Raw genomic sequence first — 24,609 nt, forward strand, 5'->3', positions numbered from 1 at the left:
ATTTCCCACAATGTATTTGCAATTAATCTAAAACTTGGGATTAACTTTATATTGTTTATTATTACATTTGAATAATAGCAGGGGTCAGTGTCCAGTGGTAGTTTAGCTGAGCAGAGTCACCATACTAAAAGGTTCAGGGTTCTTGCTTTTTGTGTTTCTTTCTGTTTCTCCTTTTCTTCTTTGAGCTTGGATTTGCAGGTTGTTCGTTTGCAGTCTGCGACGTCTCCTGTTCCTCGTCGGATGGACTGGATTGTGGTGTGTCCTGCTTTTCCTCACCACCAAATGGTAATGTTGTGCTGTGACGATCACAAAATCACATTTATATAACCAAAACAAGGCTGATAAGAACAGTGACTTTAATGACTATTAAAAAATTGGTACTGTAATGAGAAAAATAAGATGTTATTTAAATTGTAATAGTCATATAAACATAAATTTGGGGGTCAGTAAGATTTTTTTTTTTAAATAAGTTCATACTTTATTCAGCAAAGTTACACTAAATTGACCAAAAGTGACAGTAAAGACATTTATAATGTCACAACCAAATATTTTTTACTTTCTATTCATAAAAAGATTATCACAGCTTACACAAATATCCATCAAATAATAAATAAAAATATATCATGGTTTCCACAAATATATATATATTTTTTATTATTGTTTACATTAAAAGTGTTTCTTGAGCAACAAATCATCATAATAGAATGATTTCTATAGTATCATGTGACTGAAGTAATAAGACTGAAAATTACACTTTGCCATCACAGATAGATATATATACATGTGTGTATATATATGTAATAGTCATATATATATATATATGTATACAATAATTATACATAGCAAACACGCATATTATGTAAAAACAAACTTTTATTTCGAATGCGATTAATTGCAATTAATCTTTGCACAGCCATATATATATATATATATATATTAAAATAGAAAATTTTAATATTTCACAATATTACTGTTTTAACTATTTTAGATCATCCTTTGGAAGCATGAGAGAACTCTTTAAAAAAAAAATCTAACCAACCCTAAATTTATTAACAGTAGTATTTTTTTTTTTTAATTATTTATTATACATCACGACAGTATTTTCTGTACAGCCTTTAATTTAGGCTGATATAACTAAAAACAATTTGTATCTAAACAGCATGATTCTCATCCCTGTATTACAGTAATTAGTTATGAACTAGAATCACAACTGAAGTCCTAAATTTTTCTTTTTCTTTTTCTTCATGGGCGGCTTTTTAAAAATTATTATAGGTTGAAATAATAAAGTACTAGTCCTCATTAAACTTACATCATCGGGAGGTTCTGTCCATCTGTCTGTAGGGGACGTCTCTCCAGCATGGCCACAAAGAAGCCATGTGTCCGTGTTTTTGCTGTGCTCGCACGAAGGCACTGGGTGAAAGGGTCGTGACCCCTCTCGTGCCAGTTCGGAAGAAGATGGACAAGTCTACAAGCAAAGAAAAACTCAAAGACCGTCCTCATACTGTGAAACACATATTGAATGATTGAATGAGTCTCTGACCTGAATCCAGGGTTGTGCTGTAAGCAGGCCGACACAACCTCCTCGTTCTCCTGTGTGTGGACGGAGCAGGTGGAATAGACGACGCGCTGTACCTGAGGAAACTGCAGTGCGTGATTGAGGCAGTGCAGCTGAAACGCAGCCAGCGCCTGCAGACGCCCGTCCTCCTGCGGCTCGGAGACCTCGTCTCGTAGACAAACCATCCCTGAGACAAACAAGCATTTACAGAACCAATTCTGATTTTTCAGACAGATCGCATATGACCTACCCACATGGATTCCCATATTCTCAAATCGTTTTCAATCCATGATTTGGATTATCATATCATCACATTGTTTTTACTTTTCACCTTAAGCTTTTCCAGGTAAGTCCATCTATTTTGGGTTGTTTCGCCAAGTGTATTTATTGTAAATGCAGATATCATCGAATATGGGTGACTTTTAAAAGGAGATGTAAGCTGGTCGTCAAAGAATTTTCTTGTTTTGGATATGGTCAACAAATCATAACTGGGCATCAAAGACCTGCGGTGTAAATGCAGCCCAAACGGCAAATATCTAAAACAAGATATAAGCAGTTATTAATTTCTACAATGTATTTACCTGATCCACTGCAGGAGGGGTCCAGAAGGATGTACTTGACTTCTTTGTACTCTGAGCTCAGTGGATCTACTTTCAGAAAATCCTGATTGGCCAGCTGATGACATGTGACCCCAGCACGAAGGAGAAGAGTGCTCATGGTGGACAGACGTTTGGCATCAAGATCGAAGGCAAACAACTTCCTGTTGTCCATTTAGAAAATTATAAAATTATAAAATAATTTAATAAAATGTAAATATTTAACTAATATATATATATATATATATATATATAAATATTATTTTAGATTTTTTTTTTTCATTTTAAAATACAATAACTTAACAAAGTTATATATATATATATATATATATATATATATATATAGAAATATTATTTTAGAATTTTTTTTCATTTTAAAATACTATAAATTAACAATGATATATATATATATATATAGTAATCAACATTTGAATTTGATATAATAAAAAAAAAATAATAAACTAAGACAAGAATGGGTTTTGCTAGTATTGTTCAAAATTGATTAAGCTTTGATGAAAGCTTTTGATCCACTTCAAATATTGACTACTATATATATACACTGTATATAAAGATTATGGATTATGTCCAGATGTTTATACTTCAGTTTTAGATAGTCAGATGCTGTGCCTGTACCCTTTATTTTTCATTATGGCCGCTAGATGGCTGGTTTTGTTTCCAGGAGCTGCACAGGCATCGATGACGTAACTGCCAACCGGAGGGTTTAGGAGGAAAGCAGGAAGACAGCTGGCCTGCAAAACATTTAATATGAACCGAGAGCAAAATAACACGAGGTTCAACTCACCTTGCAAACGAATGTAGGTGAAGTATAACGTTTTACCTTGTCCTGCAATATAATGTGTCCTGCCTTATAAAGGAAGTGATTGTGGAAGTCCGTTTTTGAACTGAAAACCAGAAGATCTTTGAGATGAAGATCATGCAGAAATGTTTTCCCAGACAGATGATCAAGATCCTCAAGCCTGAAATGATGAAACATGAAATTACAGATCAAAAATCCTTCATTTGAAATACGTTTTTATAGGAAAAGTTCAGGTTTCATGCAATTAGGAATGGTTGGAGAATATTGTGACGTGCAGAGGAAAACTTACCGCATTGTTGTTCCTTGATATGAAAATCCCTCTCTTTTTAAGTAGTCAATGACGTCCTCAAGAGTTGTTTTCAGCGTGTTCACTCGCACATAACGAGGAATTATATTACCTAAAGAGACAGAACATGCAAATGAACATTAATGGTATCTCCAAAATCTAGAATTAGCTTTGTCAAGGGGGGTGTTAATATAATTTTAGGTATTTAGTTTTAAAAGTACCTTGAGCCTGCTGGACACCGGAGGGAAGCAGGTCCTGATTTCGACTCACTTTCTTTTTTATTTTGATTCTTGCCAGGGCAGATTGTAATCTGGAGCGATGCTTCAACATCATGGACTTCCAGGCGCCTCCACATTTCACCCCACGACCGATGAGCAGGTCATACACCAGCACCTGTTGTACACACAATGACACATCTGTGATGCTTTGATCAACACAAGCATGTGCTTCACAAGTGACGACGATTAAAAGTAGAGTTGTTCACTTTGGCCAAATGGATCCGGAGTTTTGTTTCTTTCAGAAGCTTGGTGCTGTTGATGATCTCCTGCAGAACTGATGAGTATTTCTGTGTTTCACACACAAGTGCAAAGAGTTGCTTGATATTCTGATGAGAAGACAAAAAAAGTTTAGTTTTTTTTTTTAATGGGAATCCATCATAATAACTGTTATTATAATTTTAAAAACATTTTAGTCCGCATAAAAAGTAAACAGACATAACCGTGTCATGTTTAGTAAAAAACAAAACAAGACGTTGTCTTGACTCGTGACGTCATTTTAAAATCGACTATTTTGCTTTATCAAACCCTGGAATGGGCACTATGCACGGCGTTATTTCCGGTGAAGGATGCTCGATAACTTCCGCCGATCATAGAGTCCAATGCAATACCGAGAGTTTATATTGAATTTTATACTCCATGGTTATACTAATGAAACGTTAGTCACAAAAACAGATAAAACAGACACCCCTCGTTGTGTTTATGCTTCTTTTTAAAATTATATTAAATAAACATAACTATATATAAAATTACATCTAAACGTATGTACGTTTCGTTTCATAGACGGGAGGACAGTAAATATTGAAGACTCTGCCATAATCCCGTTTTCTCCGGTTTTCCTCCGCTTTAATCTACACAACCGGAAATGGACGAGCATCCTTACGTCAAATGCGGAACTTATGCGTGCATATAGCCCATTGATTTTGTATGTTCTTACAAATACACTAAAAAATAAAAGCTTTATCAAACCTAAGTATACTTGATTACCAAAGAGACAACAGTGTAAGTAAAACGCACGTTTGAGATAAAATGCGAGACATACGTGAAGAAAACAAGTTACCGTGCCCATAGCCTACTTGAGACCCCCAATTATGCCTTATAGTGACATAATAATAGATTCCCGAGAGACAAATATATCAGCACTTACTTGAAATTTACTGTCATAAACCAAAGTTTTCACAGCACCCTTTTTCTGCTCCACTTTCTCAAGAATCTCTGCCGCTTTCATATAAAGTGCCATGATTAAAATAACACGAGCGCTTTATACAGTTAACCGAACAGACGTAACGTAATACATTAACATATAACTAAATCTAGTGTCTTTATCCAGTTAATTTCTCTTGCTGTAATGGAGAAAATACACTCCCCACGTTTTCATATTTGCCTGGTTAGATTTCGCAGCGTTTTACGACAGTACGCAACGTCTTACGATAACTGTAGTAATGATGAATTCCCACTAGGGTGCGCCAAAGACAATTGAACAACTGCTTGTAGTTATTGCCAAACTTCAAGAATTGATCTAATGTATTTATGTGAATAATAAATGTGCGTTGAGGTGAGTCTTCAATGTGAACCATGCAGGTTTCCTATTACATTTATTGAGATATGAACATCTTCACCCACTGCTCTCTCTCATACACATCTGAATTGCTGATTTCTAAACTATCACACCCAAACATTGCGTTTATGCATGAAACCCATTGAGCATCCTGTGAACTATTGTCCTCACATGTGAATAATCCTTTCTTTGGATCCACTTTAATTCATCTTGAAGACAATAAAACAGCAATGGACATCTCTAGTGAGTTTCACCTGAATGCAAATGCGATTTAACATAGTAAAGCCTTCATTATGAAATAGGCTTTAATGCCCCATATAGTATGATAGTGAGAATATGGAGTTTATACTCCAGTAGGAAAAATATCACCTCAGCCAGACAACAGAAGACATATAGAAGATTGTGTACAACAGATTTTTCAGCTAAGTTTTGATCATGGCCTTAGAAACGTGTCTATCAAATATGTCACTGTAGGTGGCTTTGTATGGTTAAAAAGGCAAACATTCCTATGGGTTAAAAATCAACGAAATACCACCTACACCAGAGGGAAAGATTGGTCATTTATTTAAGACCTTATTAATAATCCATTGAACGGATCTTAAAAATATTCAACATGACTCACTGTTATTTGCATGAGAACATTGTGGTGCAAGGTCTGGTGGATGTAAACTTAATCAGGTCAATGTAAAATGAGTTACCCTGAAGTCACAACTAAACTGTTATTTAGATTAACTTCAATTGAGTTCACGCATACTTGAACCTCTGGCTAATATAAACGCTTCTATGACTGGGTTCAATGATTTTTAACATTCCACATGGCTCGTCTTAGCCGTATCGCATAACCAGGACACTTGTTGAGACAATCTTCACATTCTTGTTATCTCAGGTTATAAAGGTGTTGGGTGATATAACCAGCATTCCTTGAGCTTGGATAACTGTGTCAAATAACCTTTCTGAGCAGAAATCTGAGATGTTTGTAACTTCTGGTGCTGTATTAGATGTAGTGAAGTTGAAAAGGTGCTTTATGGGCGTCACTAATGTCCTTGAGCATATAAATGGATATATGTGTCATAGGACTAGATTGGGCAATTGACTCTGCCACTCTGTGTGTTCCTGGCTTGGGAAATGATGTCATCATTAGGCTCCTCCCCCTCTTACCTGAGCACAGGGGTAGGGCCAGACAGAAGCCGTCTGTACAGACAGGAAAAAAACAAGGAACAGTTCACAACCTGTTTGTCTTTGACAAACGTTTTTTTATATGAAAAAGAGAATCCAGAGAGCACAGGATCTTGTTTAACAGCTTGAAAGATGGACGTCCCAGAGAATTCCCCAGGGATTATGGGACTTCTGAAAACTTTTGACGCTTCAGAGTTTGGGAGTTGGGAAAAGATTGGCTCCGGTGGCTTCGGACAGGTGTACAAAGTACGACATATTCAGTGGAAAACACTGCTGGCGATCAAGTGCCCTCCCAGTCTTCATTCAGATGACAAGTGAGTTCATTTTTATCGTCACTTTCAGCTCACTGAGGCGTCTTTAGAAGAGTCTAAAGCGCGCGCGCGCGTGCGTGTGTGTGTGTGCGTGTGTTGGTGGTGAAACACAGTCATGTGAAAGGCAAGTGAAGTTTGTTTTTGTGATGTGAAATGCATAATTTGAGAATGCCATTCTGGAAATATGCTTTCATGTCAGTTTGTATTGATACTAATTGCTTTTTTTTTTTGGTTTGTTTATTATTTATTTTGAATTAGAAATGCAATACAGAATTCCGTAACTTTTTTTTTTGTCCAATGTGAATTAGGGAGCATTAATATTCATTACGCTACTTCTAGGAAAGTCTCTATTCTGTTCAAATGAACATTTATTGTGCTTACATGCAAAAAGACGCTGTCCCTCAACATGGTGTCAGGAAACCTCCTCTAATATACTGCCTTGAGCTGTGATTATGCCCCCAGTCTTACCAAATATGCGCAATATGGATATCTCTTAACCTTCAATCGAGTCATGGGGTCTATACGACCCCAATCGACTTATACTTAATAAAAAGGTTCCCTTCATCTCATTAGAATAAGATTTTGTGACTTTTCATACGTTATCTATCTATACACACAGACACACACACACACAAAAAAACTGGGCTTGATTCGGTTGTTCTGAAGGTATGTAAAAAAATGTTTACACTTCTGGTCTTCGGGGTCAATATGACCCCACATTGAAATAAATAGGAAATATGGGGAAAAAAACAACTAAATATTTTATTCATGTGTCAAAAAAAAAAAAAAAAAAAAAAAAAAAATCCGGCATAAATCAGAAATTTTTTACACAGAAATAAAGGCCTAGTACTAGAGCATAAATGCAATGTATTATAAAAAAAAAAAAAAATTCATATGCAAGCTAATGGTGTAGTTGAGGAATTGTGTGGTATATGGATACAAAAGTACTTTATATCTCCAAAAACACAGCACTAATGAATAGATGAGAAGTAAACAAAAACAAAAAACATATATTATTTGTATGATTAAAAATGTATATATTTTGTACAATAACTCAATCAATTGTTGGGATCGCCCAGAAGTGTAAACAGGAAACAAAGACCACTTGAAGGTTAAGACTCTGTGGCTGTCTAAAGACTTCCATTTACATTACATCCATCTTCCACTTTAACTCTGTCCTGACATGACAAGGAGTGGCTGTGTGTGTGTGTGTGTGTGTGTGTGTGTGTGTGAGCTCTGTTTCCCAGTAACTTCCATAGATCATCTTACCCAGAGCTTTGGTATGCACACAGATGTTGCAGTCACACGCATAACATTTGACTTATCAAGTCAATTATGGTATACGATATTTACTTATTTTTTAAAATTATTATTATCAATGCTGAATTATCACAGTGGTGCTACTTAATTTTTTGTGTAAACTAACTAACTGTGATAATTTTTTTTAGGATTCTTGGTGTATTTGTATATACGTGTGTGTGAAAACAATTAAATATTCACAAACATTGGGCCTGCACACTTATTGACTTTGATTTAATAAAATTCACCCTAATATTCACCCTAACAACAACATAAGAAACCTGTCAGTCTTCTTCATTGAACTTTATATTTAAAGTTTTTAAATTAATTTGAAATGACTTATGATGTTTATGCAAGTCAATGCTGAATCTTGAGCCACTATTGCAATATTAAAGAGTAAAATATAAATGCAGTCATCCTTTACTCACCGTGGTGTTGTTCCAATGCCATATGTCCTTCTTTCGTTTTCAGGAAGGGAGAATTTTTTTTAATGTCGTGCACGCGCTCCTCCATATAATGGCAGTGAATGGCGACTAGGCTGAGACTTTACAACAGTATCACACAATGATACAATGCCATATATAGAAAATATTGCGGATGGATGCATACTAAAAGGTTTTGCGAGAAATAAACCATGTCATTCAGTCAAAACACTGAGCTCGGTCGTTACTCTGCTTGTTCCTGAGAGTGTGTGTGAGCCTCTCTGAAACTGCATTAAAACACCAATATTTACATATAAAGTTGTGATAATTATTCTAGCTTAGACTTTTTGAATTGCACTTCTGCGGGACCTTTGATACACAATTTCATATGATGTGAGCATAAATGTTTCAATAGCCTTGGATGAGCATGAAAAGAGGAGCATGTATTGGGTTCAAGCTATTTGTAATGTTATGCAACTGCTCTATAACTTTATGTAGACTAGGCCCTGATTGTACTTTGTTTATCAGATCAGAGGCACTATTGATATGTAGCACGATGATGTGTGACGACGGGAAACATCAACAGGTCCCTCATGTTAAAAGATTCCTTCAGGTTATGAGGGTCACATCAATTGCGACGTGCTTGCGCGTCTTCTTGCAAAACTTGCTTTCGATCTCTTCATGTGGATGTCACTTTGCATCACCAAGCTTGAGGAGGAAAACAACAAAAGCATCTGATTGAAATCTAATGAATGCTGTTCCACGTGACCCTGAACACAGAGGTTTATCAGTACCTGAGATCTGAAGGTAGAAGACTCTTAATTTGCCTCCCCCATCTAAATAGGGCACAGACTTAAAGCAGGCTTTGTCCTCCTGTGCTCCGTCAGGCCTCTTGCAGAACTGGTAGAACTGGATCCGGGCTTTTTTTTTTTTTTTTTAAAGAAAAGAACGGCTTTTGTTGAGCTGAAAAGGGTGGCAGAACAGTGTGTGGCATTAGCATGGGCAGTTTTAAACGTTTACCTCCACACTCCCTGTAATCTTCTCACTCCTTACCTCCCATTTGTCCAATCGCACCATTGTTTTCTACCAGACTTTAAGAGTTATGCTTTCCCTCGGCATTCTTAAAGCTAGTTTTACATCAACACTAACCCTCGGCTTGAGCCTAGTCTCAGACTAAAATGCATGTTTGAGCTGAAAATTATATCTTAAAATAAGTTTTGTCTCAATATTCACACCAGTAAGATTTTTGTTTTTCTAATGCATGCTAATTGAAATAAGGCTTAATCTAAACCCTGTCTGTGAAACCAGGCCTAAAAGTATTAGAAAAAGTACTACGTATAATTATTTTGTATTTATAAATGCACACACATGCATGTATATATTTAGGAAAATGTGTTCTATATGTATAATTTATATATAAAATATAAATATTTATGAATAGTATAAATATACATACAATATATACATGCACATTTTCCTTAAATATATACATGCATGTGTGTATAATAATTAAATGCACACACACATGTAAATATGTACACACAAACTTTTATTTTGGATGCGATTAATCTTAAAAAAAAGTGTTTTTCTTTTAAATAATTTAAATTGTATTTATTGTTTTGTAATATTTGTTTAGTGTTCTGCTTTCCCTCGTCATTCTTATAGTTAGTTTTATATCCGCACTAAGTGTATCAAAAATAAATTATTTATTTTTCAATATGTATTTGTTTGTTTGTTGTTATCTTATGATATCTCTTGGCTTCTCAGCTAGCTTTCTTGAAGTAGAAAATATCAAAAATAAATGTGTTAAAAAAATTTTTTTTTAAATAAATGTATTTATTTATTCATTAGGAGTTATGCTTTCCCTCCCTTAGTCCCTTTCCTAAACTCTTTTATTAAATTTTATGATTTATCTATTTACTTAATGCTAAAGTTGTCGGAGAGAACTATGTGGCCACTTTGGCTTAAGCGTTGACGTCATATGAGTAATAAAAGAATCAGCAAACTAATAAAGTGATAAGCAAAATGCTAATTTTGTTTAATATCCGTGCTTGATTGGTTGAGAGACGTGTTGCTGCTGTGTGCAAAGCAAACAGATAAACAGTAAACTTTGAGATGTCCTTTGTGAGTCCAGTTATAAAATGAAGACCTTTCTGTCTGATTTGTCACTAATAAAAGCAGTTTTGTAAGAACAAAGTACAAGAGAGCCGTTCAAACAATCAACGTTAAAGACTGGGATCATGTCAGATAAATATAGCCTACTGTAAACAGCACTGTGGAGAAACGGTAAAGCTGTTTCATAATGGAAATTTAGCCAATTGCTAAAAAAACATGGTGTCATTGTTCATAATACGCTTCCGGATAATATGAGTGAGTCAGCTTTGCCATTGTGCTCAGGTCCAACAGGTTTTAGTACCTTTCCTTGTTGTTGTTTTTAAAAGTGCCTCGCTGTGATTTTCTTTTTTTGTGATTTCTATCTAATTGGGTGTGTTGCCAGTTATCCAGCTTAAATCCAGCTTAAATCCAGCTTTATCCCTCCCAGGTGAAGACATTCCTTACAAAATAAATGCTTTTTGTAACTCATTGTTTTTCTGTTGTTGTTTAGGGAGCGTGCCGAACTCTTGGAGGAGGCCAAGAAGATGGAGGCGGCCAAGTTCCGCTACATCCTCCCCGTGTACGGCATTTGCAGCGACCCGCAGGGATTGGTGATGGAGTACATGGAGACGGGCTCTCTGGAGACTCTTCTGGCCTCAGAGTCACTGCCCTGGGAGCTGCGTTTCCGCATTATCCATGAGACCGCGGTGGGGATGAACTTCCTGCATTGCATGAACCCGCCCCTACTTCATCTGGACCTTAAACCCGCTAACATCCTGCTGGACGCTCACTACCACATTAAGGTGAGACCGAGCGAGCCACGTCTGGTCATGACCTTGCTAATGAAGTGCTCATGTTTTAGAAGATTTGCAGTTGATTCATTGCATCAAAGCTTAGGTGTGCGTGATTCATCGCTACCCAAGTACATTGCACTTCTTTTGAAAAACACCTACAGGTTATATAGAGATTAATCTGTCTATCATTCACTCAAAATCATCTCTCTCGTATTGACCCAAACCTGTATGACTTTCTTTCTTCTGTGGAAACGCAAAAGAAGATATTTTAAAAATCTCTCTCTGTCTCCTTATATTGAAAGTAATCATCTTCACATCTCCAATGTTGTTATGGACCCCATTAACTTCTATTTTATGGACAAAAACTGTTACAATGGTCTTTTTTGTGTTCCTAAAAGTGAATCATTTTTCAATAATTTAGCAACCCATTGTTCACGGTTCTCTGGCGTTTAATAGAATAGTCACATGACATGCTGGTAAACATTGTTTATTGTGATTATTTATTTATTTTTTTCATGAAATTTATCAATTCATGAACCCCATTTTGGGAAACCCTGTTTAAGGGGTTATAAATTATTTTAAAGTAAAGATCATGATGTTTGGATCAAAAGTGCAATAACACAACCTCTAATCCTGAGTTAAAGGAGTAGTTCACTTTAAAAAAAACTTTTGCTGATAATTTACTCACCCCCATGTCATCCAAGATGCTCATGTCTTTCTTTCTTCAGTCGAAAAGAAATTAAGGTTTTTGATGAAAACATTCCAGGATTTTCCTCCATATAATGGACTTCAATGGGAACCAAACGGTTCAAGGTCTAAATGAGAGTTTCAGTGCAAACTGTTCAAAGGGCTTTAAACGACACCAGACGATGAATAAGGGTCTTATCTAGTGAAACGATCGGCCATTTAAAAAATAAATAAAAAACTTTAAGTTTTATAAGCACAAATGCTCGCCTTGATCTGTTCTGTGTGACTCTCCTGTTCATCAAAACGAACGAGTCTTTTTTGAGTCATTTGGGTCGTTGAATGAACCAAATGACTCAAAAAAAGATTCGTTCATTTTGATGTTTGATTTCGGATCTTGAGCCGTTTGGTTCCCATTGAAGTCCATTATATGGAGAAAAATGCTGGAATGTTTTCATCAAAAACCTTAATTTCTTTTCGACTGAAGAAAGAAAGACACGGACATCTTGGATGACAAATTATCAGCAAAAGTTTTTTTTAAAGTGAAATACTCCTTTAAACATCTAGATTATGTGCTTCAGGTTCATGAAAACACCCGTCAACATGATGATTTGTAATCTTAATCCGGCGCTGACGACCGAACAACAATTTTAATCTCAGTCGTGTCACATGATCATCTGTACAGGAAAGTTCATAAGCGATGAGGGAGGGGTGGTACACCTATCATTTTCTTTTCACGGTCCCTGCATACCTTTCCAGAAAATTCCCTGAGGGTTGAAAAGCTTTCCCATGCTTTATCCCATTTATATCCAACCTTCTCATGGATGAGTAAGCAGGTGTCACGAGGGATGGGTGGGAATCGTTGTCGGATTGAAAAGGCTGGATGTAAACATGTATCCTGGACCAGTCTGAACAAGCTAAAGCTAGGCAGTGTTAATGAAGGGTTGGCACACACACGCCTACATATGCGTGCACACATTTACAGAGAAATCATGGCTTCCCCACCTAATAGTAGGCGACTCTAAATATGTTTTTTTTTTTTTGGAAAAAAAGCACAATAAAAAAACTAAAGACCTAATCATTTCCCTTTTCTTTCTGGTCTTCATTTTAGATTTCTGACTTCGGCCTAGCAAGGTGGAATGGCTTTTCCAGGAACGACGACATTAGCCGTGATGGGTTTTGTGGCACCATCGCTTACCTCCCTCCAGAGAGGATTATAGAAAAAGACAGAATCTCTGACGTTAAACACGACGTGTACAGGTCAGCCAACTATGTGGATAAATTATATCTCAAATATGAGACTAGCTTCTGTCTTTCAAAACCATCCTTTCCTGCTTATGTCAATGTTGACTAACACACGTGTTGTTTCACAGTTTTTCGATTGTTATCTGGGGAATTCTCACACAGAAGAAGCCATATCAAGGTAAGACGAGAAGTAAAATCGGTCGTGTCTGGAATTACTCCTCTGTGTTATGTTAGGATTTTTTGTATTCATTTCAATCTATCTGGCACTCTGAGGGTTGTGATTTCCAGGTATAAGGGACGGAAAATATATGACTGCTTTTTTTAGTAACTAGCAGTTACAAGCTTCAGTATGAAAGAATGAAACTGAAAAAAAGAGGCATAACTGTTGTGTTTGGCACCGGTGAATGAAAGCTATTGGCTGCCAGACAATCCTTCCAAAAGAAACCTATACAATATCCTAATGTACTGTACAATGAAGATTGAAATAACAGGATGTGAAATCAGCGGCCTCCGGTTGCTTTTTGACAAGTGTTTTTATTATTATTATTTTTTTTTTTGGTGTAATGAACAAAATATCTTCAGGATGTTGTTGATCCCCGTTTTTGTTAGAATAAATATTATTTAAATTTTAGTACTTAAACATCAGTGTAGAATTTGTTGTTTTGACTTTAATTTATGATGATTTAATAAAAACAAGAAACCAACAATAACATACAATATTAATGGAAGGGAATCAGCATTGAGAATCAGCATTATGAGTAAAACAAAAGTAAACCATTGCAGATCTGTAGCAGAAATGAGAATTGAGTTTTATTTTTTTAGTGATGCAAAATATATTTTATTTTTCTGTTGATCTTTGGGGTGAAATTAATTTGTGTAATTTACTCGATTAAATTAAAGGGATAGTTCACTTTGAAATTAATTTTTGGTATGTTTTATCTTACCTCAAGAGCATCCAAGATGTAGGTGTCTTTGTTTCCACAGTATTTTCAATTTTGATCATTTTAGGTCAAACCGTTCGTGTCTGTCAGTCATATAATGGAGGTCTATGGTCACCACCTCAAAGAGCATGCACAGAGAAGTCCAAATTAAACATGATTTAATGACTCATAAATGTAAGTACACATTGATGGCCTAAGACACGAAACAAGCGGTTTGTGTGAGAAAACGAACAGTATTTATATAGTTTTACCTCTAGTAACCACAGCCACAAAGCGCCCGCGCTCTCAGATCACTTGGACGTGGCTGTGATTACAAGAGGTAAAAACTATATAAAAACCGTTCATTTCGTGTCTTAGGCCATCAATGTGTACTTACATTTATGAGTCATTAAATCATGTTTAATTTGGACTTCTCTGTGCATGCTCTTTGAGGTGGTGACCATAGACCTCCATTATATGACTGACAGACAAATACGGTCCCTTTAAGGAATTGCAATTAAGCTACATTAGCTATATCACTGCATTCTGTTGTGTGGCAAATATACTGATGTTATTATTTGCTCTGTCTGTTTCATAGGAGACAATAACATCCTGCACATAATGGTGAAGGTGGTGAAGGGTGTTCGTCCAGACCTCAGCGTTATTCCCCGCAGTCGTCCCCAGGCCTGCTCAGGGTTCCTGGCCCTTATGCAGAAGTGCTGGGCACATTCTCCTGAAGCCAGACCCAGTTTTCAAGGTGAGTGTGTCTCGTTTCCATCATACCAGTGACGAAAAAGCTGAATCACAGGAACTAGAGTTGCATTGCAACAGTGACATGACAGAATATTGCAGACAACAAGATAATGTTGTTATTCATGTTCTGCAGTACAACTTTTAAAACATGAGTATGTTTTGTTATTTCAGGAAGCATTTTCTATTAAAGGAGTAGTTTAAAACTTTTGCTGATAATTTACTCACCCCCATGTCATCTAAGATGTCCATGTCTTTTTTTCTTCAGTCGAAAAGAAATGAAGTTTTTTGATGAAAACATTCCAGGATTTTTCTCCATATAATGGACTTCACTGGGAACCAAACAGTTCAAGGTCCAAAAAGACAGTTTCAGTGAAAAAACTGCAAACTGTTAAAAGGGCTTTAAACGATTCCAGATGATGAAGAAGGGTCTTATCAAGCGAAACGATCTCTCATTTAATAAAACAAAAAACAAATTTTACGTTTTATAAGCTCAATTGGTCGCCTTGCTCTGTTCTGTGATGTGCGTTCGTTCATTTTGAGTCGTTTATCAAAATGAACAAATCTTTTTTCGTGTCATTTGGTTCATTCAACGAAAGAAATAAACGAATTGACTCGGAAAAAGATTTGTTAATTTTGATGAACGAGTTCGAACAGGAGAGTCACGAACGCGCATCACAGAACAGAGCAAGGCGACAATTTGTTCTTATAAAACTTAAACTTTTATTTATTTTTGAAATGGCCGATCGTTTCGCTTGATAAGACCCTTATTCATCGTCTAGAATCGTTTAAAGCCCTTTGAACAGTTTGCACTGAAACTGTCTTTTGGACCAAACCAAGCGTTTGGTTCCCATTGAAGTCCATTATATGGAGAAAAATCCTGGAATGTTTTCATCAAAAACCTTAATTTCTTTTCGACTGAAGAAAGAAAGACATGGACATCTTGGATGACATGGGGGTGAGTAAATTATCAGCGCCTGTCCCCGAACGTTGACTGTGTGTCCGAGTGAGTGGAGGGGGTGTGGCTTAGCCATAGGTCAATTGGCGGTGATCGTATGAATATGTATGCATATTTATATGTTAATGCATATGTGTCTAACATGGTTGACTTCCTCCTCCAGAGATCACTTCAGAAGCTGAGGATCTGTGCACCAAACCTCATGATGAGTCCAGAGCTTCCATTTCTTCAGAACCAGAATGTTCGCCCTGCCCTGCCCCAGCCTCCAGCGAACAGGTAATATCAGATCATTCGCTATGCATGATTATTACAAATCTTCTTCCGCTGTCATACCGTGTGTGACGTAAAGCAGTGTTTCCATCAAGTTATGTTCATGTGACTCATTAAGACTGACCTCCGCAATGTAGTTTAGACTTCCTGCCCCTCAGTAATTAGGCAGCTCTTTGGTATTCGTTTGTTTTAGTCTAGGTACATAGTGCAAATGTTTCACTAAGATGTCAGTCTTTCATCAGTGACAGAGAATGCCACCGAACTGCATTGCTTCAACAGAACCCTTCTGTCATTTCGTGGGCGAGCGAGCGTATAAAACTGTTTATTTTAGGAAGAATATGCCGTCCTTCCTTTGTCTAAATGCTCCGTCTTTTGAAGGAAATGTTTACAATACATCTGCAGTCAGTGACTTATCCATGTATGATCCAAGTGGCTAATCTTTCCTCTTACAAACAATCGGTTACTTTTCTTCACACACAGGCTAGCAACCAAAAGCCAGTGAGGCCAAAGTCAGCCATGTTACCTGAGAAGGACTGCAGCCTCTCCGAGTTGCTGTCTCAGATCGACTCCGGCTTCTCGCGCAGTTTTAGCGACGTCAAAGAGGAGTCCCTTGAGAGCAAAGACAACACCAGCAAGAGACTGTCGGGCATCTCCTCTGTGGACTCGGCTTTCTCATCCCAAGGCTCGATTACATTGTCCTTTGAGAAGGAAAATGCTGTGAATGGTAAGAACAAAGCAGCTTACCACTCGTACAACCTTTTTATTTTATTTTAGAACTGAAAATTCGATTTGTTTTATTTAGCTTGTTCCTTCTGTTTTGAATTATTTAGGGTTTTTTGTTCGTTTCATTTTTTTTTTGCATTTTTGCAAAGAACAAAAAGTATTTGAAGAGATTCAGATAAAAATGGATTTCTGACAGCAGGCTTAAAGGCTCTAAAAACTGTTTAGCGTATAACGCTAGTAATGGGGGCATTTACTAAGTACTAAGTAAAAAGAAATCGCTAGTTTATACCACTAACAAGGCTCAAAATAGCCCCACACTTACACAGTAACATAATGAGGGTCCGTACATGCAAAACAAAGCATTGTGTATACAGACAGGAGCCATCTTTGGAAAACACGAACCACGAACGCCGTTCATACAGTTCACCTCACTTGGCACGTCGTTCGTGGTTCGACTGGTCGTGACTGTTTTCCCAAGATGGCTCTTGTTTGTATACACGAAGTGAACTGACTTTATAAAATATCTTCTTATTAAATGGTCTGTACACTTACAAAGTTCTCAATGCTTCGTTTTGCATGTACGGACCCTCATTATGTTACTGTGTAAGTGTGGGGCTATTTTGAGCCTTGTTAGTGGTATAAACTAGCGATTTCTTTTTACTTATTATATGCCCCCATATACTAGCATTATACGCTAAACAGTTTTTAGAGATAAAACTCTTTACATTCGATTGTCATGAAAACAAATCTCAGAGAACGGTCGACTAGGTACCAATGTGTTATAAGACCAAAGGTTCATTTTGCGCCGGAGTTCTATGAGGTAAATGTCTTTAACCCTCAAAAAAAAAACATATTTTTTCACTCATTATTTATGTTATGTACTACTTTAGAATCCAGTGAGATACAGAAGAAGAAGCTCTGTGAAGCCATTCGCACCGAGGACATCGCTAAGCTGATGAAGATCCTCCAGCCACAAGATGTTGACTTGCTCTTGGAGGGTGGCAGCAACCTGCTCCACTTCGCCGTGATTCTGGCCAATGAGGAAGCAGTTAAGTTTCTGCTGCTTAGCAACTGCAACCCTAACTTGCCCAATACTCAAGGATCCACACCCCTCCACCTGGCAGCCGAGAAGCGGCTGAAGGGAGTGTCCGAGATTCTCCTGAGCCGCAAGACGACGAATGTCAACGCCAAGGACGAGGACCAGTACACACCGCTGCACTTCGCAGCCCAGAACGGCGACGAGGCCCTGACACGTCTACTCCTAGACCGCTCCGCTTCCATCAACGAAATAGACTCTCAGGGACGCACGCCGACGCATATTGCCTGCCACCACGGACAAGAGAACGTGGTGAGGGTCTTGCTCAGTCGTGGTGCTGATGTCCACGTCAAAGGCAAAGACGACTGGACGGCACTACACCTGGCTGCCTGGAAAGGCCATTTGGGAATCGTGAAGCTCCTGGTGAAGCAGGCAGGTGCCGACGTTGACGGTCAGACGTCGGACGGGCGCACTCCGCTCCATCTGGCGTCTCAGCGAGGCCAGTACCGTGTGGCACGGATCCTGGTGGAGCTCGGCGCTAACGTCCACCTGACTTCTGACGGCCTCCACAGTCCTCTTCACGTGGCCGCGGAAACGGGCCACACCAGCACTTCGAGACTGCTTGTGAAACACGGCGCGGATATTAGCGGCCGGACGGCCATCGGCTGCACCGCCTTGCACCTGGCATCCCAGAGAGGCCACCTCCCGACGGTTAAAATGCTTCTGGCGGAGGGTGCCGAGCCCGAGAGCGCCGACCACGGCCTTCGCACGGCATGTCACCTGGCCGCCGAGAACGGCCACTGCGAGGTCCTCCGAGAGCTTCTGCAGAGATTCCCCGACGTCGCTAATGCTCAAGACAGAACTGGATTCACTCCACTCCACCTGGCTGTACGCGGCGGCCACAAAGATGCCATCTGCGTTCTCCTGGAACGCGGTGCCGACGCAGCACCGCTGTCTCCGCAGTTTGCCAGAGAGCGCTCGTTTGACTACACGTCGGAATCGGAGCCAGAGAGTCCGAATCCTCTCACCCCGACGACGAAACTGGAGAGGAAAGTGGTCATTCTGAAACTCACCAACCACAAAAACGTTGACGGCACACTGATACCCGTAGACTCGTTGTGTGAATCGGCACCTTGTTGAGGGTCTTTCTCAAGACACTTTCTCCTCCTACTTTATAAAGACTGATAGATGCTCTAAAATAGGGACTCTTGTTATCCATTCGGATTTAATGTACATTTTGTAATTACTCGTAATATTTTCTCCAGGGTTTGGTCTCTTGTTGACTTTCCTCCTTAATAATAGTGTTGTCTTGCGACAACACTAGAAATGCATTCTTGTATATATCGCTACTGTAAATAGAGCTTCGATATTGTACTTTCCATGCCATTGTTTATCTATTCCTGTGTTTGTTGTATGTCTTTAATTTCACCATTTTCTTCTTGTCACCAGTGTACTGTGGTGATGGATGCAATGCAAGTAATGCTTTCTCCAACCCTCAAAATTGTATGAGTGAAATTAATTTTGTAGCATATTTCAATAAGCTCATCATATATCAACTTAATATTGCACTTAAGTTCAAATGTTGTCTAGAATTTAAAGAGAAATGGCAATGTTGTGAGGCCAATTATATAATTAAAATGGTTGACTCAAATAGAGCATGGACCCATTTGGCTCGTACCATGGGAACGAGCCCTCGGGGGGATCACAGGTGTGGGTAGACCGTACGGGGGAGGAAGACTCTATAACCATGTACCCTCATGTTCAGGGCACTGGCTCATTCCTGAGACCACTTTATCTTTTCATCACTCTGTAAAACCACTGCGCCGAGCCCTGCGTTTTGCTAAGGGGGGTGTAGCCATCATTACCTTTCACTGTCTGGAACAGAAAGCCTGTTAATTGCTAGGTCTTTAAACTGCTGTTGAACTCTGCGTTTCTGTGGTTGTTGTTGTTATCCATGCATTTGCATCTGTGTAAAAAAATCTTCCGTAGCATACTCCGTAATCCGATGTCAACACCTTGACTTCTGTAATTAGCCTAGTTTATGAAGCTGCCTTCCCATTTCCTCTTTGTACACAAAAAAGGTATTTCTCAGTTATCCGTAGTGTTTGCACACTTTTATATTTGCACACTTTTATATTTGATGAAAAATTAAAGTGCATCACATGTATGTAAAGTACCTGTTGTCTGTTGTTGCATATTTCAACCCTAGTCAGACTTAACCATTACTACTGTTTAACCTTTACTCCAGTCAATATTTGGGTAAAATAAAAGAAAAACTTGAGCAATTACACAGAACATCAACAGCATAGGGGGTTATCACGCTGATACGTAGGACTTCCGGACTCAGTGATCTTTGTGCACTGCCACTTCCGTTGAATGGCGAACTGATGAAGGACTACAAGTTTATTTATACGGCATCCCTGGTAAATTAGTCTGATTCACTAAAGTGCCGGCAGCAAACAAACGTGCTACCTTGTTTTATTTTAAAGTTTTAATCCAGTTCTTCCTTATACTCAATTCAGTCGAGAATCCATGAAAACTTGGCGTTGGCGTTGTTGGTTAGATTTACAAATTGGAACAGAGCAGTGACATATATAGCCTTCGTCTCAGCCATTGTTGAACTGCGTCGGAAGTGGATATGCACAAAGTTGACAAATCCCGCCCATGAAACCCGGCAACCGATTGCAACACACTAGCAACCACCCATAACACCCTAGCAATCCACAAGTTTCCTACGCCCCATGAGGCCTTGCGTCAAAAGTGGGCGCGACTTCCGGTTCGAAGTAAACAAAGCGCGATTTGACATGCTTGACACTCGTTCATTCAACAGTTGACGATCATTCAAGTTATAGCGATGCAAACTAGCTAACGATGTGGGAACACAACCTCAACGAAATTCAAAAGGGTGAAATAACAGTACCTTTTTGCCCTCCGCAGTAGTTGATTGGGAGTATTATAATAACATTATTAATAATCAATACTCATCCAGGCATGGTGACAGACAGTTGTGTGAGCTGACAAACAATTAAAATAAAAAATACACACTTAGTCATTGTGCTTTGGAGTTTATTCAAAATTATAAATGATTATTAAGAATTTAAACAAATGTACACAGAAAGATTCGTCATCTTTTGGGAGGTGATGGAAACTACAGTCGTTGGCAGGATCAGAGACAGGCTCTGGCAGGATCACTCTGATTTCGTTTTCAGCTTATGTTCAAAACAATCACGTTAAAGCCAGTGAATTAGTTTAGTCCGGTTATACATACAACCGCGAACAGCACATGTTGTCCCTGAGCTCCGTAACGACATCTCTCATAAAGATTTGCGTCTTTAAATAGTAAAATAATTCTCCGAAAAACAGCTAGCCTCTTGGCTAACACACAAAATACCATTGGAACGCTACTTCCGCCGCGTCACCGGAAGTTTCACCCACTTTATTTTTTACAGGAGCGCCCCTCGGAAACTTGTGGATACCTGGCTAGTGGCAACCAATTAGAACATGCTAGGAACCGCATAGCAACACCCCAGGAACCCATAGAAACCCTGGCAACCACACCGAACACATTAGGAACAACATAGCAACACCCGGTAAGTAACCACCAAGACCAGCCTATAAACAGCATAGTAGGCTAATAGTGTAACAGTTGGGTTACGGGGGTAAAAACTCTAACCAATATAAATCTTTAAAGACAAGGTTGTTAATCAATGGTGTTTCAGCTAAAGACGTTTAAGTCTGCCTTTTTTAGCTTAATTTTATAATAATCAAACTTTACAGGGTGATTTGTGGTGGGAAAACTGCATTATCCATGATGATGCTGTACAGAAAATTGTAGTTTTTTTGTTGTTTTCATTCAATGAAAGTCAGTGGTGGCATCAACTGTTTGGTTACCCATATTCAGACAAAGGCTTGATATATGTTAGCCTTTTAGAAGACCAAACCCAACGTTGCAAATGAAAATCTCAAGGGAATTCGTACGAGTTTTACGTGGTGGCCAATTCGTAACAATTCATACGACCTCACTCGCACGAATCAGTACGATTTTTGCTAATTCGTACGAATAACCTACCCCAGACCCCGCCCCGACAAATCGTATGAATTCGTACGAGTGAGGTCGTATGAATTAGTACGAATTAGTAACTTTTTAATCACTCGTACGAATTGGTCGTGAGATATGGTTGGGTTGAAGTCAGAATCCAATGTCAGATTGACGCTAATCTCCAACGTTGGACAGATGTTTTGTGGTTGAAAATGAAAATCGGGTTTACATCAGAAACTAAGAACAGCTGCAACAAAGATCCCTATAAAATCCCTGTGGGAAAAAAATATATTAAAACAAATTCTGGCTGGATACCTCTAAATTTATTTATGAGCAGCATCTTTTTGTTTTGTTTTGAGCCAAACCATGTTTTAACATATTGTTTTATTGTCACAGAGGTTTTATTGCCAAAAAAAGCACAGTGTGTGGAGTGTTTGTGACATTTATTTGAATGCAGGCCCATGACGATTGTATCTAATGCCTGAAATGACATAATATAGTAGCTGGAATGGAAAATGTTTTTCAAAGTTAAAACAATACCTTACTGTTCATATGTGACACACACCTCCACCACCTCATTATCTTAAAAAGACACCGGCGGGCCATGCACGATATGAATCCTCTTCCACTTCTTCTACTAAACTGGTGGGACTCGTCTGGCAGGTTGTGTGATGATGGTGTTTTAAAGCCAGCGACAGGCTCAAACGTGCACACACGTGGACACGCACAAACATCACTCAGTAGATAGGAGAACAAGGGCTTGCAGAAAGCAGATGAATTCACTGATTTATGAGCGGGTGTCCGACATGTTCAGCACTCACAGTTGTACTCAGTCGATCTCATGGAAAGTTACTCATTGACTAGTTCTGCAAACAGGAAGGAGCTGAATATAGTTATTGTTCCCCTAATCTACTGTCTGTGGCCCAGTTCTCACTTGTTGCATAAAAATGTGCCTCAAGTCTCAAAGGTTCACCGGATTTAGTGTATGGTATGGTGTCATACTAAGCATTTGGAAAAGATTACAATGGTATAAAACAAGACTTCATTGCTCTGTGAAATTCAACAGAGGGTTATGATGAGAAATCATTTAATACAGCAATGCAAGAGTTTTGTTTTCCATTAAATATACAACAGAAGCAATGAAATCCAATTCAAGGATAAAAAGCAAATAGTTAAAACAAGCTTCTGAAATGGGTGATGTCAGGGTGAGTAATGCACTGTGACGCCTTGAACATACAGGTGTTTCCTTGAAGACATCTTGCTGTGAAATGAGATGTGCAAGATCTGACATGAACTGCATTCTTCTTCTTTGAATACACAAGTGAATCAGACAGAATGAAACGAATCTCTCCAACTCCAATGCCCCACCTTGTGGAAAAATAGAAGTAAATATATGCTACTCAATGCATGCTGTCTTCCTTAGTTTATGCGCATTTTGAAATACATATCTTAATTTTTTTCTTTGTTAACATAAGGAAGTGGTATTTTCTTGCAATCACTAATTACTATTGCAAGGTGTTTCTGATCCAAAAGTGTGTGTGTGTGTGTGTGTTGTGCGCACGCAATTTTTGCACAGATTAAAATATGAACTTTTCCCATAATATTAACTTTTAAACTGTCAGAGACACTTGGCATGCATTTTATAATTTGTCTTTTATTTATTTATTTATTTATTTATTTATATAAATGTATATAATTTTTTTAAAAGTATTTTTATATAAATTTGAGGCGTTAGAACTGGTCAGAAGCTTTTCACCATTAATCCCATTTTTGCTTTATTGCAATTCACTTAAATTGTACTGTTGTGTAAAAAAACAAAAATCCAATATAGCTAAAATAAAGTCATAAAAATAGCTTTCATATTAATTATTAAACACGAAGAAAGGGGACTTATACACTGTGTAATTCTGGAGGATATAGGCTACTGTTGCATGCAAGGATGTTACCAAATATGCAATACTGTGTAAAAAACAAAAACGAATCGATCAAATACATTATTTGACCACTTAATATGAATGGATGTCTTAAATGGTTATAGCTGTGGTTGCATGTGTGATGATTATGAGTAAATGTTGCAGTATCATATCTGGCCAGATGATGGCGCTAATGGTTTGTTTATGGCTGCAGAAGTGAGTATATATTATTTTTAAAATTAAGAAAACACAAATGAGGATGTACATACACCTTCAGCAAAAAACTTCACATTTAAAAAATAATATAACTCTCTAGAAAAGAAAATAACAAACATTCTAAAGCAAATAAATAAATGAATAAAATAAATACAATAATAAATAGATTACATTAAATGGACAACATTGACAAGCAGAGGAAAGCAGATTAAACCTTATCACCAGCATTACCAAAAAATAAATACAAAATCTCACATTGCATCAGAAATGTGTCACTTTTTTAAGCAAATATAATTAAAGGGAAAGAGGTAAATTAGAGGTAAAAACAATATAAATACGGTTCGTTTTCTCACACAAACCGCTCGTTTCGTGTCTTAGGCCATCAATGTGTTCTTACATTTACGAGTCATTTAAATCATGTTTAATTTGGACTTCTCTGTGCATGCTCTTTGAGGTGGTGACCATAGACCTCCATTATATGACTGACAGACAAGAACGGTTTGACCTAAAAATATCAAAATTGAAACTACTGCGTAAACCTACATCTCGGATGCCCTTGAGGTAACCTAAAACATACCAAAAATTAAATTAAAAGTGAACTATCCCTTTAAGAAGTGAGTACCTCAATCAAAACTGTGAGAGATTAGAATGTGCTACATGGTTGTGTAGCAT

The 24,609-nt window shown here is 37.9% G+C and overlaps 2 protein-coding genes across 3 annotated transcripts; one reads left to right on the forward strand and one right to left on the reverse strand.

Annotated features, from left to right (window-relative positions):
• Positions 1-40: 40 nt before the first annotated feature.
• nsun5 (NOP2/Sun RNA methyltransferase 5) lies at positions 41-4,941 on the reverse strand. Of its 2 annotated transcripts, none has more exons than XM_039676172.2 (10): positions 4,677-4,941; positions 3,739-3,858; positions 3,476-3,647; positions 3,258-3,366; positions 2,990-3,128; positions 2,785-2,900; positions 2,137-2,315; positions 1,541-1,742; positions 1,310-1,465; positions 41-296 (listed from the first exon to the last, which is right to left on the reverse strand). In XM_039676172.2, the coding sequence occupies exons 1-10, from the start codon at positions 4,767-4,769 to the stop codon at positions 134-136; spliced, it is 1,449 nt and encodes a 482-aa protein (XP_039532106.1). In that variant the 5' UTR covers positions 4,770-4,941; the 3' UTR covers positions 41-133. The 2 variants fall into 2 exon arrangements, with proteins under 2 accessions (XP_039532106.1, XP_088982210.1); XM_089126084.1 differs by lacking the exon at positions 4,677-4,941 and adding an exon at positions 4,299-4,387.
• A 1,325-nt stretch (positions 4,942-6,266) lies between these two features.
• Positions 6,267-19,945, forward strand: ripk4 (receptor-interacting serine-threonine kinase 4). The gene is made up of 8 exons (XM_039677523.2): positions 6,267-6,577; positions 10,901-11,192; positions 12,979-13,127; positions 13,241-13,290; positions 14,631-14,789; positions 15,904-16,016; positions 16,491-16,734; positions 17,624-19,945. Exons 1-8 carry the CDS (start codon positions 6,396-6,398, stop codon positions 18,907-18,909), a joined length of 2,475 nt encoding a protein of 824 aa, XP_039533457.2. The 5' UTR covers positions 6,267-6,395; the 3' UTR covers positions 18,910-19,945.
• The last annotated feature ends 4,664 nt before the right edge of the window (positions 19,946-24,609 follow it).

Source organism: Pimephales promelas, chromosome 23 (assembly GCF_988280905.1).
Source record: "Pimephales promelas chromosome 23, fPimPro1.hap1.1, whole genome shotgun sequence".
Taxonomy (NCBI): Eukaryota; Metazoa; Chordata; class Actinopteri; order Cypriniformes; family Leuciscidae; genus Pimephales; species Pimephales promelas.